This window comes from Heptranchias perlo, chromosome 10, assembly GCF_035084215.1.
Source record: "Heptranchias perlo isolate sHepPer1 chromosome 10, sHepPer1.hap1, whole genome shotgun sequence".
Taxonomy (NCBI): Eukaryota; Metazoa; Chordata; class Chondrichthyes; order Hexanchiformes; family Hexanchidae; genus Heptranchias; species Heptranchias perlo.
The window spans coordinates 57,924,274-57,949,441 of record NC_090334.1 but is presented as its reverse complement, the minus strand read 5'-3'; the positions used below and the strand labels follow the sequence as shown (position 1 = coordinate 57,949,441).

The window sequence follows — 25,168 nt, the reverse complement described above, 5'->3', positions numbered from 1 at the left end:
CCAACCTCCCTTTCCTCTCCAAAGTTTTTGAATGTGTTGAAATTAATGACCATCTTTCCCTCAATTCCATGTTTGAATCTCACCAACCAGGTTTCTGCCCCTGCCACAGCCCTATTCAAATTCACATCCTCTGTGACTGTGGTGCATTTTCTCTTCTCATCCTCCTCCACCTTTTTGTAGCCTTTGATATGATCAATCGCACCATCCTCCTCCAACACCTCTCACCCATTGTCCAGCTGAGTGGGATTGCCGTCGCTTGGTAATTTGCAGAACCACTGTGCTGTTTTCTAAGAATAAATGATTCCCAGTTGGATGAGACAAAATTTGGAATTTTCATACTGTCCAGTTTTGGACCAATTTAAATTTGGAATTTGTTTTGGTGCTGATCCTGATCCTTTCAGTGCATGTGACAATGACACTTATCAAGTGAATTGACTTAAAAGCCTCATTTTCAAATCCCTCCCTGGCCTTGCCCCATCCTATCTCAGTGATCTCTTCCAGCCTTGCATCTCTAGATTCATTCCCTGCGCCCTCAATAGCAGCCTACTCCTTGTTTCGTCATTGGTGGCCACTCCTTCGGTCACTGTCCAACGAAATTCCCTGTCAATACCTTGCTCACTTAGAATCATAGAAAGGTTGCAGCACAGAAGGAGGCCAATTTGGCCCATCAAGTCCATGCAGGTTCTATGCAAGAGCAATCCAGCTAGTCCCACTCCCCTGCCCTGCAAAGTTTTTCCTTTCAAGTACTTATCCAGTTTCATTTTGAAGGCTATGATTGAATCTGCCTCCACCACCCCCTCGGGCACTGTATTCCAGATCCTAACCACTCACTGCATAAAAAAGCTTTTCCTAATATCACCTTTGGTTCTTTGGCCAATCACCGTAAATTTATGTCCTCTGGTTCTTGACCCTTCCGCCAATGGGAAGTTTTTCTCTGTTCTGACTAGACCCTTCATGATTTTAAATACCTCTATCAAATCTCCTTTCAACCTTCTGTTCTAAGGAGAACAACCCCAGCTTCTCCAGTCTATTCATGTAACTGATGTCCCTCATCCCTGGAATCATTCTCATAAATCTTTTCAGCACCCTCTCTAAGGCCTTCACAGCTTCCCTAAAGTGCAGTGCCCAGAACTGGACACAATACTCCAGTTGTAGTCGAACCAGTGTTTTATAAAGGTTCAACATCACTTCCTTGCTTTTGTACTCTATGCCTCTATTCATAAAGCCCAATATCCTGGTTTAATAACCGTCAAACATGATTTGCCTTTTAACCTCCAGATCTCGATTCATGTACCCATTTTAGAATTATGCCCTCTAGTTTATATTGCCTCTCATCATTCTTCCTATCAAAATGTATCACTTTGCATTTTTCCGTGTTAAATTTCATCTGCCACGTGTCCACCCATTCCACCAGCCTGTCTATATCCACTTGAAGTCTATCACTATCCTCCTCACTGTTCAGCACACTTCCAAGTTTTGTGTCATCTGCAAATTTTGAAATTGTACCCTGTACACCCAAGTCATTAATATATAAATATCAAGAAAAGCAGTGGTCCTAGTACCGACTCCTGGGGAACACCACTGTACATCTCCCTCCAGTCCGAGAAACAACCGTTCACCACTACTCTCTGCTTCCTGTTACTTAGCCAATTTTGTATCCATGCTGCTACTGCCCCCTTTATCCCATGGGCTTCAATCTTGATGACATGCCTATTATGCAGCATTTTATCAAACACCTTTTGAAAGTCCATATACACATCAACCATATTGCCCTCATCTACCCTCTGTAGCATCAAAAAACTCAATCAAGTTAGTTAAACACTATTTACCTTTGCCTAATGAATCCACACTTGTCCAAGTGATCTACTTCAAAAGCCAATTAAGGTCTTTCTTTTCAATTATACTTTTGCCCCCCAACCCATTTTGTCCTTATGCTTAGTGACTACTCTTTGTCCACCTGTAACACGTTCCACAATGTTTCTTTGCATTTGAGGACTGGTACAGAATACACGTTGACAGCTTCCGTAACCAGACCAAGCTTCTTATGAGCTGTAGCCCACATCTTTATTCTCTGCCCAGGTCTAACAACTGAGCCCGACCTAGGTTAATTGCATACTGGAGAATAGGGAGGCTGTGCACCACGTCTCATTACATTAGACACAGAAAATATCATACTGCTAAATCATGTTATACAGACTATACTTCTCATTTTGCATTTATTTACAGAAATAAACAAAGATACAGGCAAATTACTAAAAGCACAGCATTTATAGGGGAGAACTGGAATCTGTCTTCTAGGGGTAATATATCCTTTTTGGAAAGTTGACTTTTTAAAATAGGCTCTTGGAATGTAATAGTTCCTTTTGACAAATCAGAAGAATCTTTTTCCGTGGTGAACTAAGTTTTTCAGGATGAGATGATACATGTTGAAAGTACTCCATGTAGCCTTGGTGTCTTCATCAAAACAGACCAGTCGTCTTCACACATGGATGCTAAAAATGACATGTCTGTCAAACATTAACATTTTAAAACATGCTGCCACCAAAGAGAATTTTCAGCTAATTTGTGGGTAGGAACCTTGCCTAGTTCATGCAAGCGAGGGTCTCTAGTCCAACATTTGTACTCAGGAAAAGCATAGCCTCCAATTTAAATCCATACTACTCAAAAGTAAATAAAACTAAAAAACATGTCTTTTTTTAAAATCACAGTCTGAACCATGCAGAGTCCAGGTATGATTGTTTGACCACAGACTCCTTCCCCTAGCCATCTGTTGATCCCTATTTTAAAGAAACATTAAGTTTCTCCCCTTGAGGGGGAAAAAAAAGTAGCATTTCTATCTCTATAATCTTCAATCCCTTTTAATAGATATCCATTCAGCTCCCTTTTGAAGGTGTCAATTAATTCCAGATTCCCTACCTCTCAACGTCTAGCCTCGCTAGGTGCATCTGAATTTTGTACATGCCTATGTTCATTGTTCAAGTTAAATAGCTTGCCTACTTTGTTATTTTTTACATGGACTCTGGATGCAGCAGGCTTGATTGGCCAAATGACCATCTCAGATCAGAATGCCTTGTATGAAAGTAATGTATTTACAATGGTAGGTGAAATATATGCGCTACTGCTGCGCACACATTACTTTAAAGCCTATTTATAAATCGTAAATAATTTGAACTGTTTTCTTAACGTGGAATACAGTGAAACTTAAATATAACACACCTTTAAGACTTACTGGTCTAGTGCGAATTTGGATTATTGGAATTGATATTGGGGAAATCAGCACGGCCAGAAGATCTACATGCAGGTAGTCTGAAGAACTTTATAGCATCCTTTATTCACAATTTGTTAAAAAAAAATTTTTCATCCATCCCTTTCTCACAGTTATCAGTGCTACATGGCATTTCTGGCAAAGACAGGCTCAATATGCTTTAATCCCACTCAGAAACTGATCATGGGGATGTACATGAGAGCAATTACCCTCTTGGTGGGCAATTGCTTAGCATTTATTTGGTGCCTTCTCATGACAAAATGAAATAAACTCAGTGAGTGGAGGATTAAGTGATTATCCCACATCCTACTACTCTGTGGAGCAGTATGTTTAGGGCTTCAATGTGCTGTGCCATCTGAACACCCGACTGCACACACATGGTTAATGTGCTATGCAGAGTGCAATTCCCAGAACCTTTTTTTTAAAAAAAATGAGCTCAACCAGTAAGCCACCAACTGTTTCAATTTAATTGCAGAAAATAGTGAGGGTTAAGACCATGTTCATTAGCAACCACTGGTCTCAGTTAACTTCTTCCCTTAAGTGCTTAGTCAATCAGATAATGTATAAAGGACAATAGATAAAAATATTAAGCAAATGTAAACTTTTTAATTTAAAATGAGTGACTTAGCTTTCTCTCACATGAAGACTGAATAGGGGAAAGAAAATTTTTAAAAAGGTCAGTGCACCCTCAACTCAACCAGTTGCATGAGTTTATTATGGCAGTTGTTGCTTTCCTGGGAAATGGGTTCAAACTGAAGCTAGCATACAGGTTGTTGCTACAGCATGCTTCTCTGCTCTTAATTCTTAACAAACCAACGATATGGCCAGTGGGAGTGGAGGAGTGGATTAGTGGACTATTCATTCCACATGGGCATCACACTAGAGACCGGCTGTATCCTCCACATCACATGCTTTCTCCACACACTGCACACTCTTATGAAGAGTCAATGGATGACGATCAGGAGTGCAAGTCCTGGCTAATTTCCTCTTCACAGTCAAGCAACACTAACATATTAATATATCCTAAGGCTGTTAGTGATAGAATTGCTTTATTAACAATCCTGTTAACAAATCCTGCCCAAAACATGCTGCTCCTTTTAACTCTAAATAAAATGGGTTAAGTTCATCACATGATGTATCATAAGCTTGATGTTCAGATGCCTCTAAATTCTTCTAATTTAGCGAGGTTAGCACATTTATAGAATACTGAGGCACAAACATTAAAAACCATCACTACAGACAAATCAAAACTAAGCACAAGCCGAGGAAAAATTGTTAAGTTTAAATTGGAGTCAATATCAGACACCAGTTGCACCAATCATATTTCATATATAATTTAAACTCATCACAAAACACTTAAAACTTGCTGTATGCATTTTTATACATTTTCATTCTGTGTTTAAAAAACATTAACAAGAGCAACCTGAACTTTTGAAATATTTAACTGGACTGCAAATATGATTCCAACATCCAAATTTAACAAGACTATAAAGTCTTTATAGACAGACAACTTAGGTACTTTGACTTCAGGAATTTTAACTTTATTATATATTAAAATCTATTCAGAGAGAGAGTCTGAAAAGTAGTAATCTTTGTCCTCTTCGTCATCATCTGATTCAGGATGCTTTCCATCCTTGAACAGCTTTTCTATAATAGATTTCTGTGGGCCTGAAAAATACAAAGTCATAAGTTTCAAAAGCTGTTGCAGTTGGAACAGAATTAAATGCGTAGGCCTGTGCACCTATTATTTAGTCACATTTTCTTTAGATTAGATTAGGTAGCATGGCAGGTAACAACACAACGGCTGTCATTTTTCACCTAGAACGGTTCTGGAGCTAATTTGGTACTTGTATCTTTGCCAAATGGATGATGTTGTCTTTTCATGTTGGTAGGGATAGGCTTCCTGATCTACTGAAACATTTCTACTTTTCAGCCAATGCTTTGATGTATCTGTCATTAAGTAACATAAATGTTTAGATGGTTGGGTAGAAAATAGTGCTCTGCAGCACTGAATACAATCTGGGTCTGATCTTGGATATTAGGACCACCTGATGGGATGCCAATCTGAGACAGCAAGTTCCTGTTTGAGAATATTTCAATAAGCCTCATTATGCAACCAAATATGATGCTTCATATTTCTTCCAAAATATTGAAAAAAATTACTGTACACTATACTGGCTGAAGATATCTGAAATCCAAGGTCATGTATCAAAAGATTCACTGAACTGTGGCAACCCCAATCAAATTTAAATAGAAGCCAAAACAGTTAATTCAGCATCGTCAAAAGTAGTAACTATTTAGCTCTAATGGCATAGGTGTATGGATTCTGAAAGCCCTGCCTGAATAACCAACTGCTCCCTGATTCATTTATTTCAAATCTGCTCAATTGTTGTTGTGCCATTTGAAATAAAAGCAAACATTTCACTTAATCACCTGGGCTCAAAATTATGATGAAAGTCTTCTGTCTGCAAGAATTCAAAGGATTTGTGCAGTCTTATTCTATTTCTTTGTGATAATAACTTGAATTTATGCTTCACAGGAGTGTTACCAAACAAAATTTGACACTGAGCCGCATAAGGAGATATTTAGACAGGTGACCAAAAGCTTGGTCATGGAGGTAGGTTTTAAGGACAGTCTTAAAAGAGGAGAGGTAGAGAGCCAGAGAGGTTAAGGGAGGATTCCAGAGTTTAGGGCCTAAGCAGCTGAAGATGTGGCCGCCAATAGTGGAGCGATTAAAATCGGAGATGCGCAAGAGGCCAGAATTGGAGGAGTGCAGAGATCTCAGTGGGTTGTAGGGCTGGAGGAGGTTACAGAGATAGGGAGGGGAGAGGCCATGGAGGGATTTAAAAACAAGGATGAGAATTTTAAAAATCGTGGTGTTGCTGGACTGGGAGCCAATGTAGGTAAGCGAGCACAGGGGTGAGGGGTGAACGGGACTTGCTGTGCGTTAGGATATGGACAGCAGAGTTTTAGGTGAGCTCAAGTTTATGGAGGGTGGAGATGGGAGGCCAGCCAGGAGAGCACTGGAATAGTCAAGTCTAGAGGTAACAAAGACATGGATGAGGGTTTCAGCAGCAGATGAGCAGAGGCAGGGATGGGTGATGTTACATTGGTGGAAGTAGGCAGTCTTGGTGATGGAGCGAATATGTGGTTGGAAGTTCATCTCAGGGTCAAATAGGACTTCAAGGTTGCGAACGGTAAGCAAGGGTCACAACACAAAATGATCCTTACTTTGGCACTAATTGGGCACCATATTTAGGCCACAAAGAGGACATATGAGGTGCAGTTAGAGGTGCTCCTTGGCGTCAATTAAAATGAGTAGGGCAAAGTAGAGGAAGCTTTCCTTTGGGTCTATCCTGTGATTATCTCACCTTGGAGGTTTTAGTACTAACATTGAATGCCTGAAATTAAATTTGTTCCATTTTGCAGCAGTAATATTAGGCATTTTGAAGAACTGAAAAGCTAACATACATATCTATAAGTCTTGTATGTGGTGCACACTTCCTATAAAAATGTCCTTACTTCCACATGATTTCTGAGCAATGCCTCCATAAATATTTATAATATAAAACTATTGTATTAACATTTGCCTCATACACTATAATAACAGGTCTCCTACTACTAGGTGGCGCAGCTGCATCTTCCCACTCCTGCCGTTCACCTCCTCTACTTCACAGCTTTTTCTTCTCTCTTTTGATCCTCTGTGCTCCTAACTTTAGGGCCCACTCTCCCTTCATGTCCTGCTCCCTCTGCCTCCCCAGGCCACCGTAGACCCCACTCTCCCCTGCTTATTCTACTGTATCTCACCATTTCTGTGCTGCTTCTTGCCATTTTACACCTCATTCCTCCCCTTCCTGACTAATTCCTATCCTACTCCTCAGCTTCAAGGCCCCACTCTGAGGCACTTATGGCCCTAGTTAATTGCTACATTCAATGACTTTTCAAAGTTTTAAAAAAAAAGTTTCTCAAAGGAAACTGGATTCTCCGATTCATCAATATGTTCATAGAATCATAGAAAGGTTACAGTACGGAAGGCAGCCATTCAGCCCATCGAGTCTGCGCTAGCTCTATGCAAGAGCAATCCAGCTAGTCCCACTCCCCCTGGAATCATTCTAGTAAATTTTTTCTGCACCCTCTCCAAGGCCTTCACATCTTTTCTAAAGTGCGGTGCCCAAAACTGGGCACAATACTCCAGTTGTGGTCGAACCAGTGTTTTATAAAGGTTCATCATGACTTCTTTGCTTTTGTACTCTATGCCTCTATTTATAAAGCCCAGGATCCCGTATGCTTTTTTAACCACTTTCTCAACATGCCCTGCCACTTTCAACGATTTGTGCACATATACCCCCAGATCTCTGTTACTGTATCCCTTTTAGAATTGTACCCTTTAGTTTATATTGCCTCTCCTCATTCTTCCTACCAAAATGTATCACTTCGCATTTTTCTGCGTTAAATTTCATCTGCTACATGTCCACCCATTCCACCAGCCAGTCTATATCCTCTTGAAATCTATCACTATCCTCCTCACTGTTCACGACCTTTCCAAGTTTTGTGTCATCCGCAAATTTGGAAATTGTGCCCTGTACACCCAAGTCCAAGTCATTAATATATATCAAAAAAAGCAGTGGTCCTAGTACTGACCCCTGGGGAACACCACTGTACTCCTCCATCCAAGTCCGAAAAACAACCGTTCACCACTACTCTCTGCTTCCTGTTACTTAGCCAATTTTGTATCCATGCTGCTACTGCCCCTTTTATTCCATGGGCTTCAATCTTGATGACAAGCCTATTATGCGGCAATTTATCAAACACCTTTTGAAAGTCCATATAAACCACATCAACCGCATTGCTCTCATCGACCCTCTCTGTCACCTCATCAAAAAACTCCATCAAATTAGTTAAACACGATTTGCCTTTAACAAATCCGAGCTGGCTTTCCCTAATCAATCCACACTTGTCCAAGTGACTGCTAATTCTGTCCCGGATTATCGTTTCTAAAAGTTTCCCCACCACCGAGATTAAACTGACTGGCCTGTAGTTGCTGGGTTTATCCTTATACCCATGTTCTTCAATAAGTCAAAAGATCTCAAACAAAAACAGAAAATGCTAGGAATACTCAGCAAGTCAGGCAGCATCTGTCGAGAAAAAGAGTTAACGTTTCAGGTTGATGACCCTTTGTCAGAACAGTGAAAGAGCTCTTCGGTTGTTGAGGATAGTAACAGACTTCAGGAGGTCATAGACAAACTGGTGAAATGGGCAGACATATGGGAGAAGAAATTTAACAGAGAAGTGTGAAGTGAAACATTTTGGTAGGAAGAATGAGAAGGGGCAATATAAACTAAATGGTACAATTTTAAAGGGTGTGCAGGAACAGAGAGACCTGAGGGTGTATGTAGACAAATCTTTGAAGGTGGCAGGACAAGTTGAGAAGGCGGTTAAAAAAGCATATATGGGATCCTAGGCTTTATTAATAGAGGCGTAGAATACAAAGGCAAAGAAGTCATGCTAAACTTTTATAAAACACTGGTTAGGTCTCAGCTGGAGTACTGTGTTCAATTCTGGGCACCACACTTCAGGAAGGATGTCAAAATCTTAGAGGGTGCAGAAGAGATTTACTAAAATGGTACCAAGGATGAGGGACTTGAGTTATGTAGACAGGCTGGATAATTTGGGGTTGTTCTCCTTAGAACAGAGAAGGTTAAGGGGAGATTTGATAGAGGTGTTCAAAATCATGAATGATTTTGAACGAGTAAATAAGGAGAAACCGTTTCCAGTGGCAGAAGGATCAGTAATCGGACGCCACAGATTTACAGAGATTAGCAAAAGAACCAGAGGCGACGTGAGGAAACACTTTTTAAGAAGCGAGTTGTTATGATCTGTAATACATTGCCTGAAAAGGGTGGTGAAAGCAGATTCAATAGTAATTTTCAAAAAGGAATTAGATAAATACTTGAAGGGAAAGTATTTACAGGGCTATGGGGAAAGAACAGGGGAGTGGGACTGATTGGATAGATCTTTCAAAGAGCTCGCACAGGCATGATGGGCTGAATGGCCTCCTCCTGTGCTGCACCATACTTTGATAAAGGTGGTCTTCACATTGTACCTAATACTATACTCAGATGTGGAATAAAACTGAAATTGTTGAAGTGCTGTGCTCTTACCTTCTATTAAGCAGGATGCTTTCAATCTAGGTGGTGCCATAAAAAATGCTGGTTTCTGAAATAAGAATCATCAGGACTTAAGTTACTAAGATATTAAGCTTCTTAATCATTTAAAATGAACAATTTACAGTCACTAGTTTCCTACCGATTTTTTCTTAACTTTGGACCAATTCTTCATCTTGCATTTTTTTTGCAGTTGATAAACATATTTGTCATTATTAGCACTATAAAAGATAATAAATTCAAGGTTATTCCAAAATGTTGTAGAAACACAGTACTTTTAAAATGTGTACACATGAAGGCAGGCCAGTGATGTTGCAGGTTGGTACATCAAAATACTCTAAGCATGGACCTTTAGAATTTGAGTTTTTGCACTTAACTCTCCATGACAAATTCTTGATCTTATGTGGTCACAAAGTATCACTACAAAGTCTAAGAACAGTTCACATGAATACTTACTTTTGGAATTTGCATATCAGAGGCAAACCAAAATGGAGGAGAAAAAGAATGGTGGTTAGTAGCACTTTAAAAAAATGTTAAACACACACATGCAATAAAAAGTTTTACATGATTCCAAACTCTCTCATATATTATAGTCACAGGGCCCTACTGTCTCGTAACCTCCTTCAGATGACAAATGATAGTCCTTGACCAATTCGTACTTCAAAACACTTTTTTAAAAATTCACTCCACGCCCAGTCACACTACAGTACCTTTGGTAACGCCTAGTACACTCTCCCAGTCCATAGTACCTTTGGCAACGCCTAGTACACTTTTCCCACTCCCAGGCTCTTTCAGCTGTCCGCAGCTGCCCTCAACTCATCAGCTTCTTTCAGGTCTCAGAGCCCAGGCCAGCCCCAACTTCCTGTTCAGGGGGCCCTGTTCCGGCCCAGTTTCTCTTGTGCCTCACCCTGCTGAGGAAGGTTTCCACCCACTTCAGCCTCAATTACTTCTTAAAGGTAAGGTTTCTTAAAAGACCTATACCCCTCCTCTTAAAGTGGAGGTTTCTTAAAAGGGCCATACCCTTATTCGGGGATCAGGGCCCTCATCAGCTTGCTACAATGTAAATATTTAAAAAAATTAACAAAGCACATTAGGAAGGCAAACATCAGAAAATGAACAAGTACTCTCAAAGTCCAATGGTATTTCAGGATGCAGTACTTTTTCCATTACTGGATGATAAAGTCTCCTGACAGCAGTAACATTTATTTTTGTTGGGTTGATTACCTATCAGTGGGTTCCAACATTCGAGGACTGATGTGATTCCACTGTGGTGTTTTTGCTAAAGGAAAAACGACTGAAGATGGGGTAGTCGGGTTTGTCTGAAGTATGAAGTCATTGTCATCCTCTTGGCTGCTTGGAAAGCTGGGAAGCTGCAATATAGTTATGAAAAGAAAAAGGAAATATTGAAATGCAAAATTTGCAATTCTCAATCAGCATTTGTTGAGAACTAAAGATTTATTATTTGCACAGTATAACAAACTTCACATTCAATCATTTTCATCTATAATGAGCACCATCTTCTAGTGATTTTAAAGTACTTGACTTCTTGGCGGTTTTTATTTTGACATTTAAGCCAATATACGCTACTTAATATAATGTGGGGAATTTCTTTCCCCCCCACTAAGCTAGATTGAGTCACTTCCAGGTAAAATTGGCTAATTAAATAACACAGGCAGGTCTTAGAAGAGATGAGTTCTCGGTGTTACATTTTTAATAGCAACAAAGACTATAAATCTGCTTCTAAATGTAGTTGTACATAGTCTACATTTGTAGAATTATCCATACTGTGAGGTGTGCTACATATTGAGTTATATGAACTTATAGATAAGAGCGCTCCTTAAATTTCCACACATTCTTGGGATACATTTCACAAACTTCACGATGAGTTTTGCATTTAAAACCACAAAGAGAAGGCTACTGCCATCAGCCACAGGACTTTCACCCAAATTTCAGCCCTGCTCAGAGGATGAAGCATTTTGACCGCATTGTAATTTAGTGGTCTTATAGTATGGAGACTCAAACAGGTGACGAGAATGAACACCTATGTAACATAAATTAAGATTATGAAAGTTGGCACATTTGAGAAACATTCTGAACATGTTTGGTGTGACATCGGGATGCATACATGGGCAGCTTACTCCTTGCACAATGAGCGTCAAATAGTACTGAAGAGGTCGTTTAGCTCTCAAGTGAAATTATTTTCCCTGAGGTCTATGGCTGCTGAATTGTATTACCTGAACAATAATGTATCATACTGAACACTTCCTCCAAAATAAAGGAGCTCAAGAATCTTAAATCAATCATGACAATCATCAAGGCAGCATTTGACCAAGTGTGGCACCAAGGAGTCCTAGTAAAACTGAAGTCAATGGGAATCAGGGGGAAAACTCTCCAGTGGCTGGAGTCATACCTAGCACAAAGGAAGATGGCAGTGGTTGTTGGAGGCCAATCATCTCAGCTCCAGGATATTGCTGCAGGAGTTCCTCAGGGCAGTGTTCTAGGCCCAACCATCTTCAGCTGCTTCATGACCTTCCCTCCATCATAAGGTCAGAAATGGGGACGTTCGCTGACGATTGCAGTGTTCAGTTCCGTTTGCAACCCCTCAGATAACGAAGCAGTCCGTGCCCACATGGAGCAAGGCCTGGACAACATCCAGGCTTGGGCTGATAAGTGACAAGTAACATTTGCGCCAGACAAGTGCCAGGCAATGACCATCTCCAACAAGAGAGAGTCTAACCACCCCCCCTTGACATTCAACTGCATTGCCATCGCCAAATCTCCCACCATCAACATCCTGGGGGTCACCATTGACCAGAAACTTAACTGGATCAGCCACACACAGACTGTGGCTACAAGAGCAGGTCAGGGGCTGGGTATTCTGCGGCAAGTGACTCACCTCCTATATCCCCAAAGCCTTTCCACCATCTACAAGGCACAAGTCAGGAGTGTGATGGAATACTCTCCACTTGCCTGGATGAGTGCAGCTCCAACAACACTTAAGAAGCTCGACACCATCCAGGGCAAAGCAGCCCGCTTGATTGGCACCCCATCCACCGCCCTAAACATTCATTCCCTTCACCATAGGCGCTCCGTGGCTGCAGTGTGTACCATCCACAGGATGCACTGCAACAACTCGCCAAGGTTTCTTCGACAGCACCTCCCAAACCCGCGACTTTTACCACCTAGAAGGACAAGGGCAGCAGGCACATGGGAACAACACCACCTGCATGTTCCCCTCCAAGTCACACACCATCCTGAGTTGGAAATATATCGCCGTTCCTTCATCGTTGCTGGGTCAAAATCCTGGAACTCCCTACCTAACAGCACTGTGGGAGTACCTTCACTACATGGACTGCAGCGGTTCAAGGCGGCAGCTCACCACCACCTTCTCAAGGGCAATTAGGGATGGGCAATAATTGCTGGCCTTGCCAGTGACGCTCACATCCCATGAACGAATAAAAAAAACCTCTTGGGAGGCAGCAAATTAGAACCAGCCGATACTAATGTGAGCAAAATAATTGGTTCCCCATTCGGAAAATTGGAAGAAACAGGGAGATCCAGGAGTCCAGGATATCATGGGACAATTCCCAAACTTTAAGATATACAGCCATTCTAATTAAATAAGGTATGCTTGGAGCCAGAAGTGCAAGGGTCACCGTACCCTCTTACTCAGAGCATACGATCTAGTCTTGATATTGATCAGTATAGCAATTGTTGAGCTGGTGACAGATGACACTGGCAAGCTGCAATAAAGGTGCGTGTTTCAACTGCAGCCATTGCTGAATAGATAATCTGCCACCTAATTACAAGAGTAGAGACTATGTAGGTTGTACCAAGTCTACTATGTGGGGCACGAAGTATCACCTGACTAGTATCACAGAACTGAATGCATCTTTCTAAGATGCTTCTAAGAGGAGGGTTTCATTGCTCCATCATCTCATTAGTACTGTTTGAGCCATCTTTAGTGGACATGACTTGCTAACGGAGCTCTGGCTGCTGTCAAGGTAGCAATCTGTGCTTCGTACCAGCCTGCATCAATGCTTTAGAGTTCAAGTTGGGGAAGGTTGACCCGAGTCCTAAATTATGTTGTGCAGGACTGTATGGCCTCATCCTTTCCCAAGATCACATACATCACCAGCATTGATGACAAGTCCTCCTTGAAGAATATGGGCCAGGTGACACCCTTCAAAATGTTATGCAACATTGGAAGTCTATGCAGGTACAGATTGTAAATTTAAGTATAGAATGTTCCCCTGAAACAAACTATTATCATTGCATAAGATGACGATAGAGGACCAATTCCCTGACTTACTATTGCTAGTGAGGAGTGACACTTGCAAGGAGTGCTGGTCGAGAAATCACAGACTTGCAGTCTTTAATTTTCTGTTGATTGATTTATTGGTTGGAAGAATCAAGGGTTGTAGACAACAACTTGCAATTATATAGTGCCTTTAACGTAGTATATAGACCCTCGATTTCTGACCAGCACTCTCTTTGAGCCCCCCCCCACCACGAGTGCCGAATCGGGGAATTAGTCCTTACATCTACATTGGTGATTTGCAGCTTGGGTTTGACATAGTGGTAAACTTGTTTTTTGCGAGCATGATTACTGTATTTCCTCAAATGTTCTAGGAGGGAAGGAGACAAAAGTGAGAACACCAATAATGACAATAAAGGTTCCAACACTGCTAAGTGAAGAGAAACTATATAAAAATGGGATCTGGATTGATATGTCTTGTTCATCTTGATGCCATATTTTCACTTAAGGAGCTACTGTCACTCAACTAACCTAAATTGGTTCTGCCTACCAAAGGCTGCTGCCTTAAGAACTATACGAGAATTTACTGGCTACATGAAGGGACAAAAACACAAAATATTTTAAGGTAAGAATGGAGGACCAAAAGGTACTACTGTTTCAGGCAACATTAGACAACTATTTTGGCTTGAGAAGAATTTGTTTGGATTACCTGAAGGTTTAGTAATACTGCAAGATGATATTTTAAGAGTGTCTCTTACCTTTATTCTTTTATGCTGTAATACTGTATCATTGAAAAGGTCTTCATGATCATCCTTTGGCAAATGTTCCAGGAAGGACCTTACTTGCTGCTTTCTTTTCAGCGTTCCGGTCCGAGCAATAATTTTCCGAGGTTCCTCTATAAAGTATAATGTGTATTAAATAATTGTGCTGTAAAACCAATATATGCAAATCTATGGTTATCTTGACTAATCACTGCAACCTGAATATTTTAGCACATACATATTAATTTTCACAATTATAAGCCACCTTGATTAAAAGAGAAAGTAATCCTACAGGAAATTATGAATAATTAGTTGCTAGTTTTATTTTATTTTGGAAAGTTTTAGCTTTAAAAAATCCACATTTAAAGGAACTTTTTTGTGGAATTTTTAATTTAGTTACTTGTTGCAGTGCAGAGTGGATCGCTTGCATTACAGTGACACAAGACAAAAGGATCCCTTAGGTGATTCCAATCAAGAAGTATTGGTAATATTTTCAGTCAAGGAGCAATGGTGGCAGTTCTTATCTCTTTAGTGTCTAAACTCAAGACAGTCATTCTCCCGCCCACTCAATGATAAAGATTTAGAAAAAATGTAAAATAAACCTGGAATTGCTCTACGCACCAGCAACTTACATTTATATAGTGTGTTTAATGTAGCAATAGGTCCCAAGGCACTTTACTGAGGCAAGGAAACGAGAAAGCCGGACCAAAGGAGAGAGGAGGGGTGACCAACAGCATGCTAAAAGGTGGGTTTTAAACCGTCTTAATGAAGGAGAGGGAGGCGGAGGCATTGAGGGAGGGAATTTGGAGGGACCTATGCGGCTGAAATTATTGTCACCAATGATGGGGCAAAGGTGGTGGCAGGGGTGGGGTGTTTAGGGCTGGAGGAGGCGAAAGAGAGGGGAAAGGGAGGGTGGGAAATCATGGAATGATTTAAACACAAGGATAAGAATCTTAAATTTGAGGCATTGGGAGCCAATGTAGGTCAGCAAAGAGGGGTGAGAGGTGAGCAGGACAATGCAGAATAGGAGGCCAGCCAGGAGAGCATTGGAATAATTAAGTCTGAAGGTGACAAAGACAGGCATGAGGGTTTCTGCAGCAAACGGGTTCAGGTAGGGGCAGAGGCAGGCGATGTTAGAGGTGGAAGTCGACGGTTTTTGTGTGGAAAGGATATGGGCTCAATAGTTCAGCTTGAGGATAAACAGGATGCAGAGATTGTGAACAGTCTGATTCAGCCTGAGACAGTAACCAAGGAGAGAGGATGTAGTTGGTGGCTGAAGACAAAGGCTTTGGTTTTTTCAGAGTTTAGATGCAAGAAATTAAAGCTCATCCAAGAATGGATGTCAGGCATGAAGTCAGGCAGGACAGAAACAGTACAGGGGTTGCTAAATATGTGAGAAGTGGAGTTGGGTCTCATTAGTGTACACGGGGAAGCTTCTTTATACACTCTTGTACCATTACGTCCAGAGTCCACCAAGGATCTATCCTGGTTTTCATTATCTACATGTTGCCCTTTGGCGACATCAACTACAGACATGGGTCAGTTTCGACAAGTACCCTGACAATACCCAGCTCTATGTTTCCACCACCCCTCTCAATCCCTCCACTGCCTCTGTCCTATCAGACTGCTTCTCCGATATCCAGTCTTGGATGAGCCACAATTTCTTCCAACTAAACACTGGAAAGACTGAAGCTATTGTCCTTGGCCCCTATAATAAACTTTGTACTCTTGCCACTGACTCCACTCTCGTCCTTAGTTCCTGTCTCAGGCTGAACCAGACTGTTCACAACCTCTGCATCCTGTTGTACTGCCTGTATCCTATTCCATACCATGTCCTTAGGGAAAGAAACCTGCCGTCCTTATCCGGTCTGGCCTATATGTGACTCCAGACCCACAGCAATGTGGTTGATTCTTAATCGCCCTCTGAAATGGCCTAGCAAGCCACTCAGTTGTACAATCTCGCTACAAAAAGTCATAGTAAGAATAAAACCGGATGGACCACCCGGCATTGGACCAGTAGGCACTGGACACGACAAAGGCAAACCAAGCCCAGTCGATCCTGCAAAGTCCTCCTCCCTAACATCTGCGGACTTCTGCCAAAATTGGGAAGGCTGTCCCACTAGTCAAGCAACAGCCTGTCATTGCCATATTCACAGAATCACACCTTTCAGCCAATATCCCAGACTCTTCCATTACCATCCCTTGGTATGTCCTGTCCTACCAGCAGGACAAACCCACCAGAGGTGGCGGTACAGTGATATACAGTCAAGAGGGAGTGGCGTTGGGTGTCCGCAACATTGACTCTGGACCCCATGATATCTCATGGCATCAGGTCAAACATGGGCAAGGAAACCTCCTGCTGATTACCACCTACCGTCCTCCCTCAGCTGATGAATCAGTCCTCCTCCATGTTGAGAACCACTTGAATGAAGCACTGAGGGTAGCAAGGGCACAGAATGTGCTCTGGGTGGGGGACTTCAATGTCTAACACCAAGAGTGGCTCGGTAGCACCATTACTGACTGAGCTGGCAAAGTCCTGAAGGACATAGTTGCCAGACTGGGCCTGTGGCAAGTGGTGAACAAACCATCACGAGGGAAAAACCTACTTGACCTCATCCTCACCAATCTACCTGTCGTAGATGCATCTGTCCATGACAGTATTGGTAGGAGTGACCACGCACAGTCCTTGTGGAGACGCAGTCCCGTCTGGGCATCCACGAGGCGCTGTTGGCCATCAGCAGCAGCAGAATTGTATTCCAGCACAACCTGTAACCTCATGGCCTGGCATATTCCTCATTCTACCATTATCAACAAGCCAGGGGATAACCCTGATTCAAAGAGGAGTGTGGAAGAACATGCCAGGAGCAGCACCAGGCATACCTAAAAATGCGATGCCAACCTGGTGAAGCTACAACACAAGACTACATGCATGCTAAATAGCAGAAACAACATGCTATGGACAGAGCTAAGCGATTCCACAACCAATGGATCAGATCAAAGCTCTGCAGTCCTGCCACATCCAGTCATGAATGGTGGTGGGCAATTAAACAACTAACGGGAGGAGGCGGCTCTGTAAACATCCCCATCCTCAATAATGGCAAAGATGACGAGCATGCAAAAGCCAAGGCTGAAGTGTTCGCAACCATCTTCAGCCAGAAGTGCCGAGTGGATGATCCATCTCGGCCTCCTCTCGATATCCCCACCATCACAGAAGACAGTCTTCAGCCAATTCGATTACTCCGCTTGATATCAAGAAACGGCTGAGTGCACTGGATACAAAGGCTATGGGTCCCGACAACATCCCGGCTGTAGTGCTGAAAACTTGTGCTCCAGAACTAGCCGCGCCTCTAGCCAAACTGTTCCAGTCCAGCTACAACACTGGCATCTACTCGACAATGTGGAAAATTGCCCAGGTATGTCCTGTCCACAAAAAGCAGGACAAATCCAATCCGGCCAATTGCCGCCCCATCAGTCTACTCTCAATCATCAGCAAAGTGATGGAAGGTGTTGTCGACAGTGCTATCAAGCGGCACTTACTCACCAATAACCTGCTCACTGATGCTCAGTTTGGGTTCCGCCAGGACCAGTCCGCTCCAGGCCTCATTACAGCCTTGATCCAAACATGGACAAAAGAGCTGAATTCCAGAGGTCAGGCGAGAGTGACTGCCCTTGACATCAAGGCAGTATTTGACCGAGTGTGGCACCAAGGAGTCCTCGTAAAATTAAAGTCAATGGGAATCAGGGGGAAAACTCGCCAGTGGCTGGAGTCATACCTGGAAGATGGTAGTGATTGTTGGAGGCCAATCATCTCAGCCCAGGACGTTGCTGCAGGAGTTCCTCAGGGCAGTGTCCTAGGCCCAACCATCTTCAGCTGCTTCATCAATGACCTTCCCTCCATCGTAAGGTCAGAAATGGGGATGTTTGCTGATGATTGCACAGTGTTCAGTTCCATTCGCAACCCCTCAGATAATGAAGCAGTCCGTGCCCGCATGCGGCAAGACCTGGACAACATCCAGGCTTGGGCTGATAAGCGGGAAGTAACATTCGCATCAGACAAGTGCCAGACAATGACCATCACCAACAAGAGAGAGTGCCTAACCTCCTCCCCATGACATTCAACAGCATTACCATCGCCGAATCCCCCACCATCAACATCTTGGGGATCACCATTGACCAGAAACTTAACTGGACCAGCCACACACATACTGTAGCTACAAGAGCAGATCAGTGGTGGATGGGGTATGAGGCTGGGTATTCTGTGGCGAGTGACTCACCTCCTGACTTCCCCAAAGCCTTTCCACCATCTACAAGGCACAAGTCAGGAGTACTCTCCACTTGCCCGGATGAGTGCAACTCCAACAACACTCAAGAAGCTCGACACCATCCAGGACAAAGTAGCCCGCTTGTTTGGCACCCCATCTACCATCCTAAACATTCACTTCCTTCACCATAGGCGCTCCGTGGCTGCAGTGTGTACCATCCACAGGATGCACTGCAGCAACTCGCCAATGCTTCTCCGACAGCACCTCCTTAAGCCCCTCTACCTCCCTCTCTTCTTTTAAGATCCTCATTAAAGCCTCCCTCCTTAATCAAGCTTTCAGTTGCCTCTCCTCATATATCCTTTTTTGGTTTGGTGCTCATTTTTGATTACACCTCTGACGTGCTTTAGGACATTTTTCTACATTAAAGGCACTATATAAATGCAACTGAACAGACCTGCTCCATTTGTGATGAAAAGCTGTTTTGCTTCCACCTTTTCCAAAATAAGCAATCATTTGACAATGTTTACTGTCCACTTGTGGCAATCCAGTTGATATGCAACTGATGTGGAAAAAGAGCGAAAATGATTCAGCCGTTAGGGGTAGTTATAAACACATTAACAAATGAAAGAATATGCCTGATTTGGGTAAGTGAGGATAGGAAAAAAAAAGATTAAAAATCTGGTGTATGTACACGCTTCCTATTGTGATTTTTGGTCACGTTTTTGTGTCAATATATTATATTGGAACTGCATGTAAACAGTTGTCTGTAACAATAGTCACAAGTAAGTTGGCGGTGCAGTGGCGTCAATTACTGAAGTGTCTCTTCCAACTCTTATCACCATCTTGTATATTTAAAAAAACGTTTACATTCATGAACCGCTCATGGGCAAAGCCACGGCACTTACTAGTATTTAAAAAAATTCAGTGTACTGATGTTTTTCATCTTCTTAACCCATCCCAAAGTAATAAATATTTGGCCTTGTTACCAATATAAAAAAAATCCTGGACTGGCTTACATACTAAAACCATCTATAAATGTATGCATTCCAACCTTGCTTGTTTTTATTACTGGAACACTTTTTCTTCTTCTTCACTTCAGGTCTTTTGGCCAATTTCGGTTGATGCTCAGATATGTATTTTTGCTGGCACTCCTCAGCAGAACGTGTTCCAACAGATGCTGCAACATCTTCCCAGAAACCATGTTTATGTTTTGGTAATGCGGCAACAGTTCTATCAGAACAGAAATCAATTTGAAACCTTGTTAAATTTATGGCCAAGTAAAATAAAGATCACCTACCTTACAATGTCTTTGTTTTAAGGAGCTTCCTCTACACGTTGCTGGAGTGAACCAGTACCAAGGCACAAAGAAGGAGAAAAAGATTTACCATAAACCTTCATTTAAGACGTATTATGACATGATATTACAACTTTGGAGGTGTCTCCCTGATGACCAACAGTGCTCCTCTGCAGAACATAAAGGACAAGGCCCACCCTGAAGTGTCTGCTTTCCCAGGCATTTCCTAAAAAACACATGAAGTATTTGCTTTCCCTACAAGATCCAAGGGGATGCCCTTGTGGGGCCAGTGCATTGAAGCTGCTCCTTAGAATAACAAAGATGACCGTGCAAGATCAGTAATCTCTCTTTCTTCTACAGACTTTATCCTCCAAACACTACTAAAGACTACTAACATAGAACGAGGAGGGAAATCTTTTTTGGGGAATAAAAACTGCAACCACCAGGACAGACATGTCTTCCATGGTTGGCAAATATAAATAATTATGTTTGGTGAAAGTATGTGGGTTGCTCCAAACATACATTATCTACGGACAGGTATTTCAGGTATGCTCAGGAATCACGTGGAATGGGATGAATAACCGTTCCAGGACTTCTTGGACTTCCTCTCAGCTGGATGATAACAATGCATTTGACAAGCCATCTGGCAAAGCTGTATTTTAGTGACAGTTACCAAATATTTTAGGGATCCATTATTATATGATGGAGGGATTTGGCATATTCTAAATAAAAAGCTAGCACTCTTATGAAAATTTACAAAGTGATACGAAGAAGAAAATAAAGATTAGGGATCAGTTTCCTGACCTAAATGAAAATAGAATACAACCGTTAGCAGGAAAGTCGAGTATTGCACAACTGAAATGTCAAATCAGGCAAGGCTAAACAATGACTTGTGGATCTGACCGACTGTACGTGCTGAAAACACAGCCATCAGCAACGTGGCTTCCTATGAGACATTTTTCAGATTAGTGGTGCCGAGTTTGAAAGGAGGGTACATTAATTTGTACAAAAACATTCCTATGGTCTCAGGTTGTCTTATTTGGATTTAGCTTCCAAACCGTCCTCATGAGGACAGGTTGCACAAATCTTTAATAGTTTAAATCCACTCCGTCTATTTTTTTCTCAAGTAATAGGATGGATAAGAAACTGTTACGGATGTTATCTATGTGGACTTCCCAAAACATCTGATAAGGTTCCGCACAAGAGATTATTAGCAAAAATGGAAGCACGGAATTGGAGGCAACCTTGTTACGTGGGTTGGAAATCGGTTGGGGTAGAAGAGTGGGGGTAAAGAGAATGTACTTTGATTAGCGGATGTATTCCCCAGGGATCCGTACTGGGGCCTCAGCTTTTTACCACAATATATTAACGACTTATAAGGAACAGAGTTGTACATCCAAATTTGCAGATGACACTTAAGTTAGGAGGCATGGTAAGTTGTGCGGACCGAAGCAGACACAGGAAGAGACAGAGCCAGATTAAGCAAGTGGGCAAAACATTGGCAAATGGAGTTCAATGTGGGTAGGTATCAGGTCATCCACTTTGGATCCAAGAAAGATAAATCGGAGTATTTTCTGAATGGTGAGAAACTAGGAACTGGGACTTGGGTGTCCATGTACACAAATCACTAAAAACTAATGGACAGGTACAAAAAGGCTAATGGAATGTTGGTCTTTATCTCAAGGGTGCTGGAATACAAAGGGGAGGAAGTTATGCTTCTGTTGCACAGAACCTTGGTTAGACCACATCTGGAGTACTGCATTCAGTCCTCAGCACCGCACTTCAGGAATGTAAGATATAGCTTAGGATGACTATATAAGCTAATTTAGATATTTTACGGCAGCATGCTTTTCCAACAGGCCAAGAAGCCCTTGATTAGATCTAGCAAGCTATCAGTCTCCCGCAATAGCCAGAATAATAGGTTCCGAATAACAAGACAGGGTGCTGTGTGGAGGGGGGGGGGGCAAAAAGAGAGCCCTTGATTAGATCTAGTGGCTATCAATGTACCACAATAGCTAGACTGAAAAGAGTATGAACAACAAGACAAGGCAAGATACAAAGCAGTACATAAAGTTCCATGTTGAGGCAGAGAAGGAAGAGCCCTGACATCAATGCTCCTCCGAGCAGAACCGGATAATATTGTGTCAGTTGTATCAATCGCTGTAATGTGTTCAAGTACTAGGCCATTCTTGAGTGCAAGTTTTTGTGCTTTGCTAGTGAGTGACATTGCTACCTTTGTGACTGCTGTGTGTTTTTTTAAATTCATTCATGGCAAGGCCCGCATTTATTGCCCATCCCTAATTGCCCTTGAGATGGTAGTGGTGAGCCGCCTTCTTGAACCGCTGCAGTTCGTGTGGTGAAGGCTCTCCCACCGGGCTGTTAGGTAGGGAGTTTCAGGATTTTGACCCAGCGACGATGAAGGAACGGCGATATATTTCCAAGTTGGGATGGCGTGTGACTTGGAGGGGGAACGTGCATGTGGTGTTGTTCCCACATGCCCGCTGTCCTTGTCCTTCTAGGTGGTAGAGGTCACGGGTTTGGAAGGTGCTCTCGAAGAAGCCTTGGCGAGTTGCTGCAGTGCATCCTGTGGATGGTACACACTGCAGCCATGGTGCGCTGGTGGTGAAGGGAGTGAATGTTAGGATGTTGTCCAGGTCTTGCTGCATGCGGGCACGGACTGCTTCATTAGCTGAGGGGTTGTGAATGGAACTGAACACTGTGCAATCATCAGCAACATCCCCATTTCTGAACTTATGATGGAGGGAAGGTCATTGATGAAGCAGCTGAAGAAGGTTGGGCCTGGGACACTGCCCTGAGGAACTCCTGCAGCAATGTCCTAGAGCTGAGATGACTGGCCTCCAACGACTACCATCTTCCTTTTTGCTAGGTATGACTCTAGCCACTGGAAAGTTTCCCCCTAATTTCCAGACTTCAATTTTACCAAGGCTCCTTGGTGCCACACTCGGCCAAATACTGCCTTGATGTCAAGGACAGTCACTCTCACCTATGGAATTTAGCTCTTTTGTCCATGTTTGGACCAAGGCTGTAATGAGGTCTGGAGCCGAGTGGTCCTGGTGGAACCCAAACTGAGCGTCGATGAGCGTGTTATTGGTGAGTGGCGCTTAATAGCACTGTCTACGACATCTTCCATCACTTTGTTGATGGTTGAGAGTAGACTGATGGGGCGGTAATTGGCCGGATTGGATTTGTCCTGCTTTTTGTGGACAGGACATACCTGGGCAATTTTCCACATTGTCGGGTAGATGCCAGTGTTATAGTTCTACTCGAACAGTTTGGCTAGAGGCACGCTAGTTCTGGAGCACAAGTCTTTAGCACTATAACTCAAGATAAAGAATCATTGGATTGGGGGTAATATTCTGGCATGGGTGGAGGATTGGTTATCTAACAGGAAGCAGAGAGTTGGGATAAATGGTTCATTCTCGGACTGGCAACCAGTAGCCAGTGGTGTTCCGCAGAGGTCGGTGCTGGGTCCCCAACTCTTTACAATCTATATTAACGATTTGGAGGAGGGGACCGAGTATAACGTATCAAAGTTTGCAGATGATACAAAGATGGGAGGGAAAGTAGAGAGTGAGGAGGGCATAAAAAACCTACAAGGGGATATAGACAGGCTGGGTGAGTGGGCGGAGATTTGGCAGATGCAATACAATATTGGAAAATGTGAGATTATGCACTTTGGCAGGAAAAAATCAGAGAGCAAGTTATTATCTTAATGGCGAGAAACTGGAAAGTACTGCAGTACAAAGGGATCTGGGGATCCTAGTGCAAGAAAATCAAAAAGTTAGTACGCAGCTGCAGCAGGTGATCAAGAAGGCCAACGGAATGTTGGCTTTTATTGCTAGGGGGATAGAATATAAAAACAGGGAGCTATTTCTGCAGTTATATGAGGTATTGGTGAGACCGCACCTGGAATACTGCATACAGTTTTGGTGTCCATACTTAAGAAAAGACATACTTGCTCTCGAGGCAGTACAAAGAAGGTTCACTCGGTTAATCCCGGGGATTAGGGAGTGGACATATGAGGAGAGGTTGAGTAGATTGGGACTCTACTCACTGGAGTTCAGAAGAATGAGAGGCGATCTTATTGAAACATATAAGATTGTGAAGGGGCTTGATCGGGTGGATGCGGTAAGGATGTTCCCAAGGATGGGTGAAACTAGAACTAGGGGGCATAATCTTAGAATAAGGGGCTGCTCTTTCAAAACTGAGACGAGGAGAAACTTCTTCACTCAGAGGGTAGTAGGTCTGTGGAATTTGCTGCCACTGTGGAAGCTACATCATTAAATAAATTTAAAACAGAAATAGACAGTTTCCTAGAAGTAAAGAGAATTAGGGGTTACGGGGAGCGGGCAGGAAATTGGACATGAATTTAGATTTGAGGTTAGGATCAGATCAGCCATGATCTTATTGAATGGCGGAGCAGGCTCGAGGGGCCGATTGGCCTACTCCTGCTCCTATTTCTTATGTTCTTATATCACCGGGATGCTGTCAGGGCCCATAGCCTTTGTTGTATCCAGTGTACTCAGTCGTTTCTTGATATCACGTGGAGCGAATCGAATTGGCTGAAGACTGGCTTCTGTGATGGTGGGGATATCGGGAGGAGGCCGAGATGGATCATCTACTCAGCATTTCTGGCTGAAGATGGTTGCAAACGCTTCAGCCTTGTCTTTTGCACTCACGTGCTGGGCTCTGCCATCATTGAGGATGGAGATGTTTACAGAGCCTCCTCCTCCAGTTAGCTGTTTAATTGTCCACCACCATTCACGACTGGATGTGGCAGGACTGCAGAGCTTTGATCTGATCCGTTGGTTGTGGAATCGCTTAGCTCTGTCTATAGCATGTTGCTTCCGCTGTTTAGCGTGGCATGTTGTCCTGTGTTGTAGCTTCACCAGATTGGCACCTCATTTTTAGGTACGCCTGGTGCTGCTCCTGGCATGCTCTTCTACACTCCTCATTGAACCAAGGTTGATCCACTGGCTTGTTAGTAATGGTAGAGTGAGGAATATGCTGGGCCTTGAGGTTACAGATTGTGCTGGAATACAATTCTGCTGCTGCTGATGGCCCACAGTGCCTCATGGATGCCCAGTTTTGAGCTGCTAGATCTGTTATGAATCTATCCCATTTAGCACGGTGATAGTGCCAC

General features: G+C 42.8%; 1 protein-coding gene across 1 annotated transcript in view; it reads right to left on the bottom strand.

Annotated features, from left to right (window-relative positions):
• Positions 1 to 2,025: 2,025 nt before the first annotated feature.
• The window catches only part of mis18bp1 (MIS18 binding protein 1), a 67,459-nt gene continuing 44,316 nt past the window's right edge, over positions 2,026 to 25,168 (bottom strand). Inside the window, exons 11-16 of the mRNA XM_067991852.1 lie at positions 19,762 to 19,940; positions 14,446 to 14,582; positions 10,654 to 10,799; positions 9,572 to 9,650; positions 9,427 to 9,481; positions 2,026 to 4,933 (exon numbers count right to left, since the gene is read on the bottom strand). Of these exons, the coding sequence (XP_067847953.1) occupies positions 4,824 to 4,933; positions 9,427 to 9,481; positions 9,572 to 9,650; positions 10,654 to 10,799; positions 14,446 to 14,582; positions 19,762 to 19,940 (706 nt within the window). The 3' untranslated portion in view covers positions 2,026 to 4,823. The remainder of the gene's footprint in view (positions 4,934 to 9,426; positions 9,482 to 9,571; positions 9,651 to 10,653; positions 10,800 to 14,445; positions 14,583 to 19,761; positions 19,941 to 25,168) is intronic.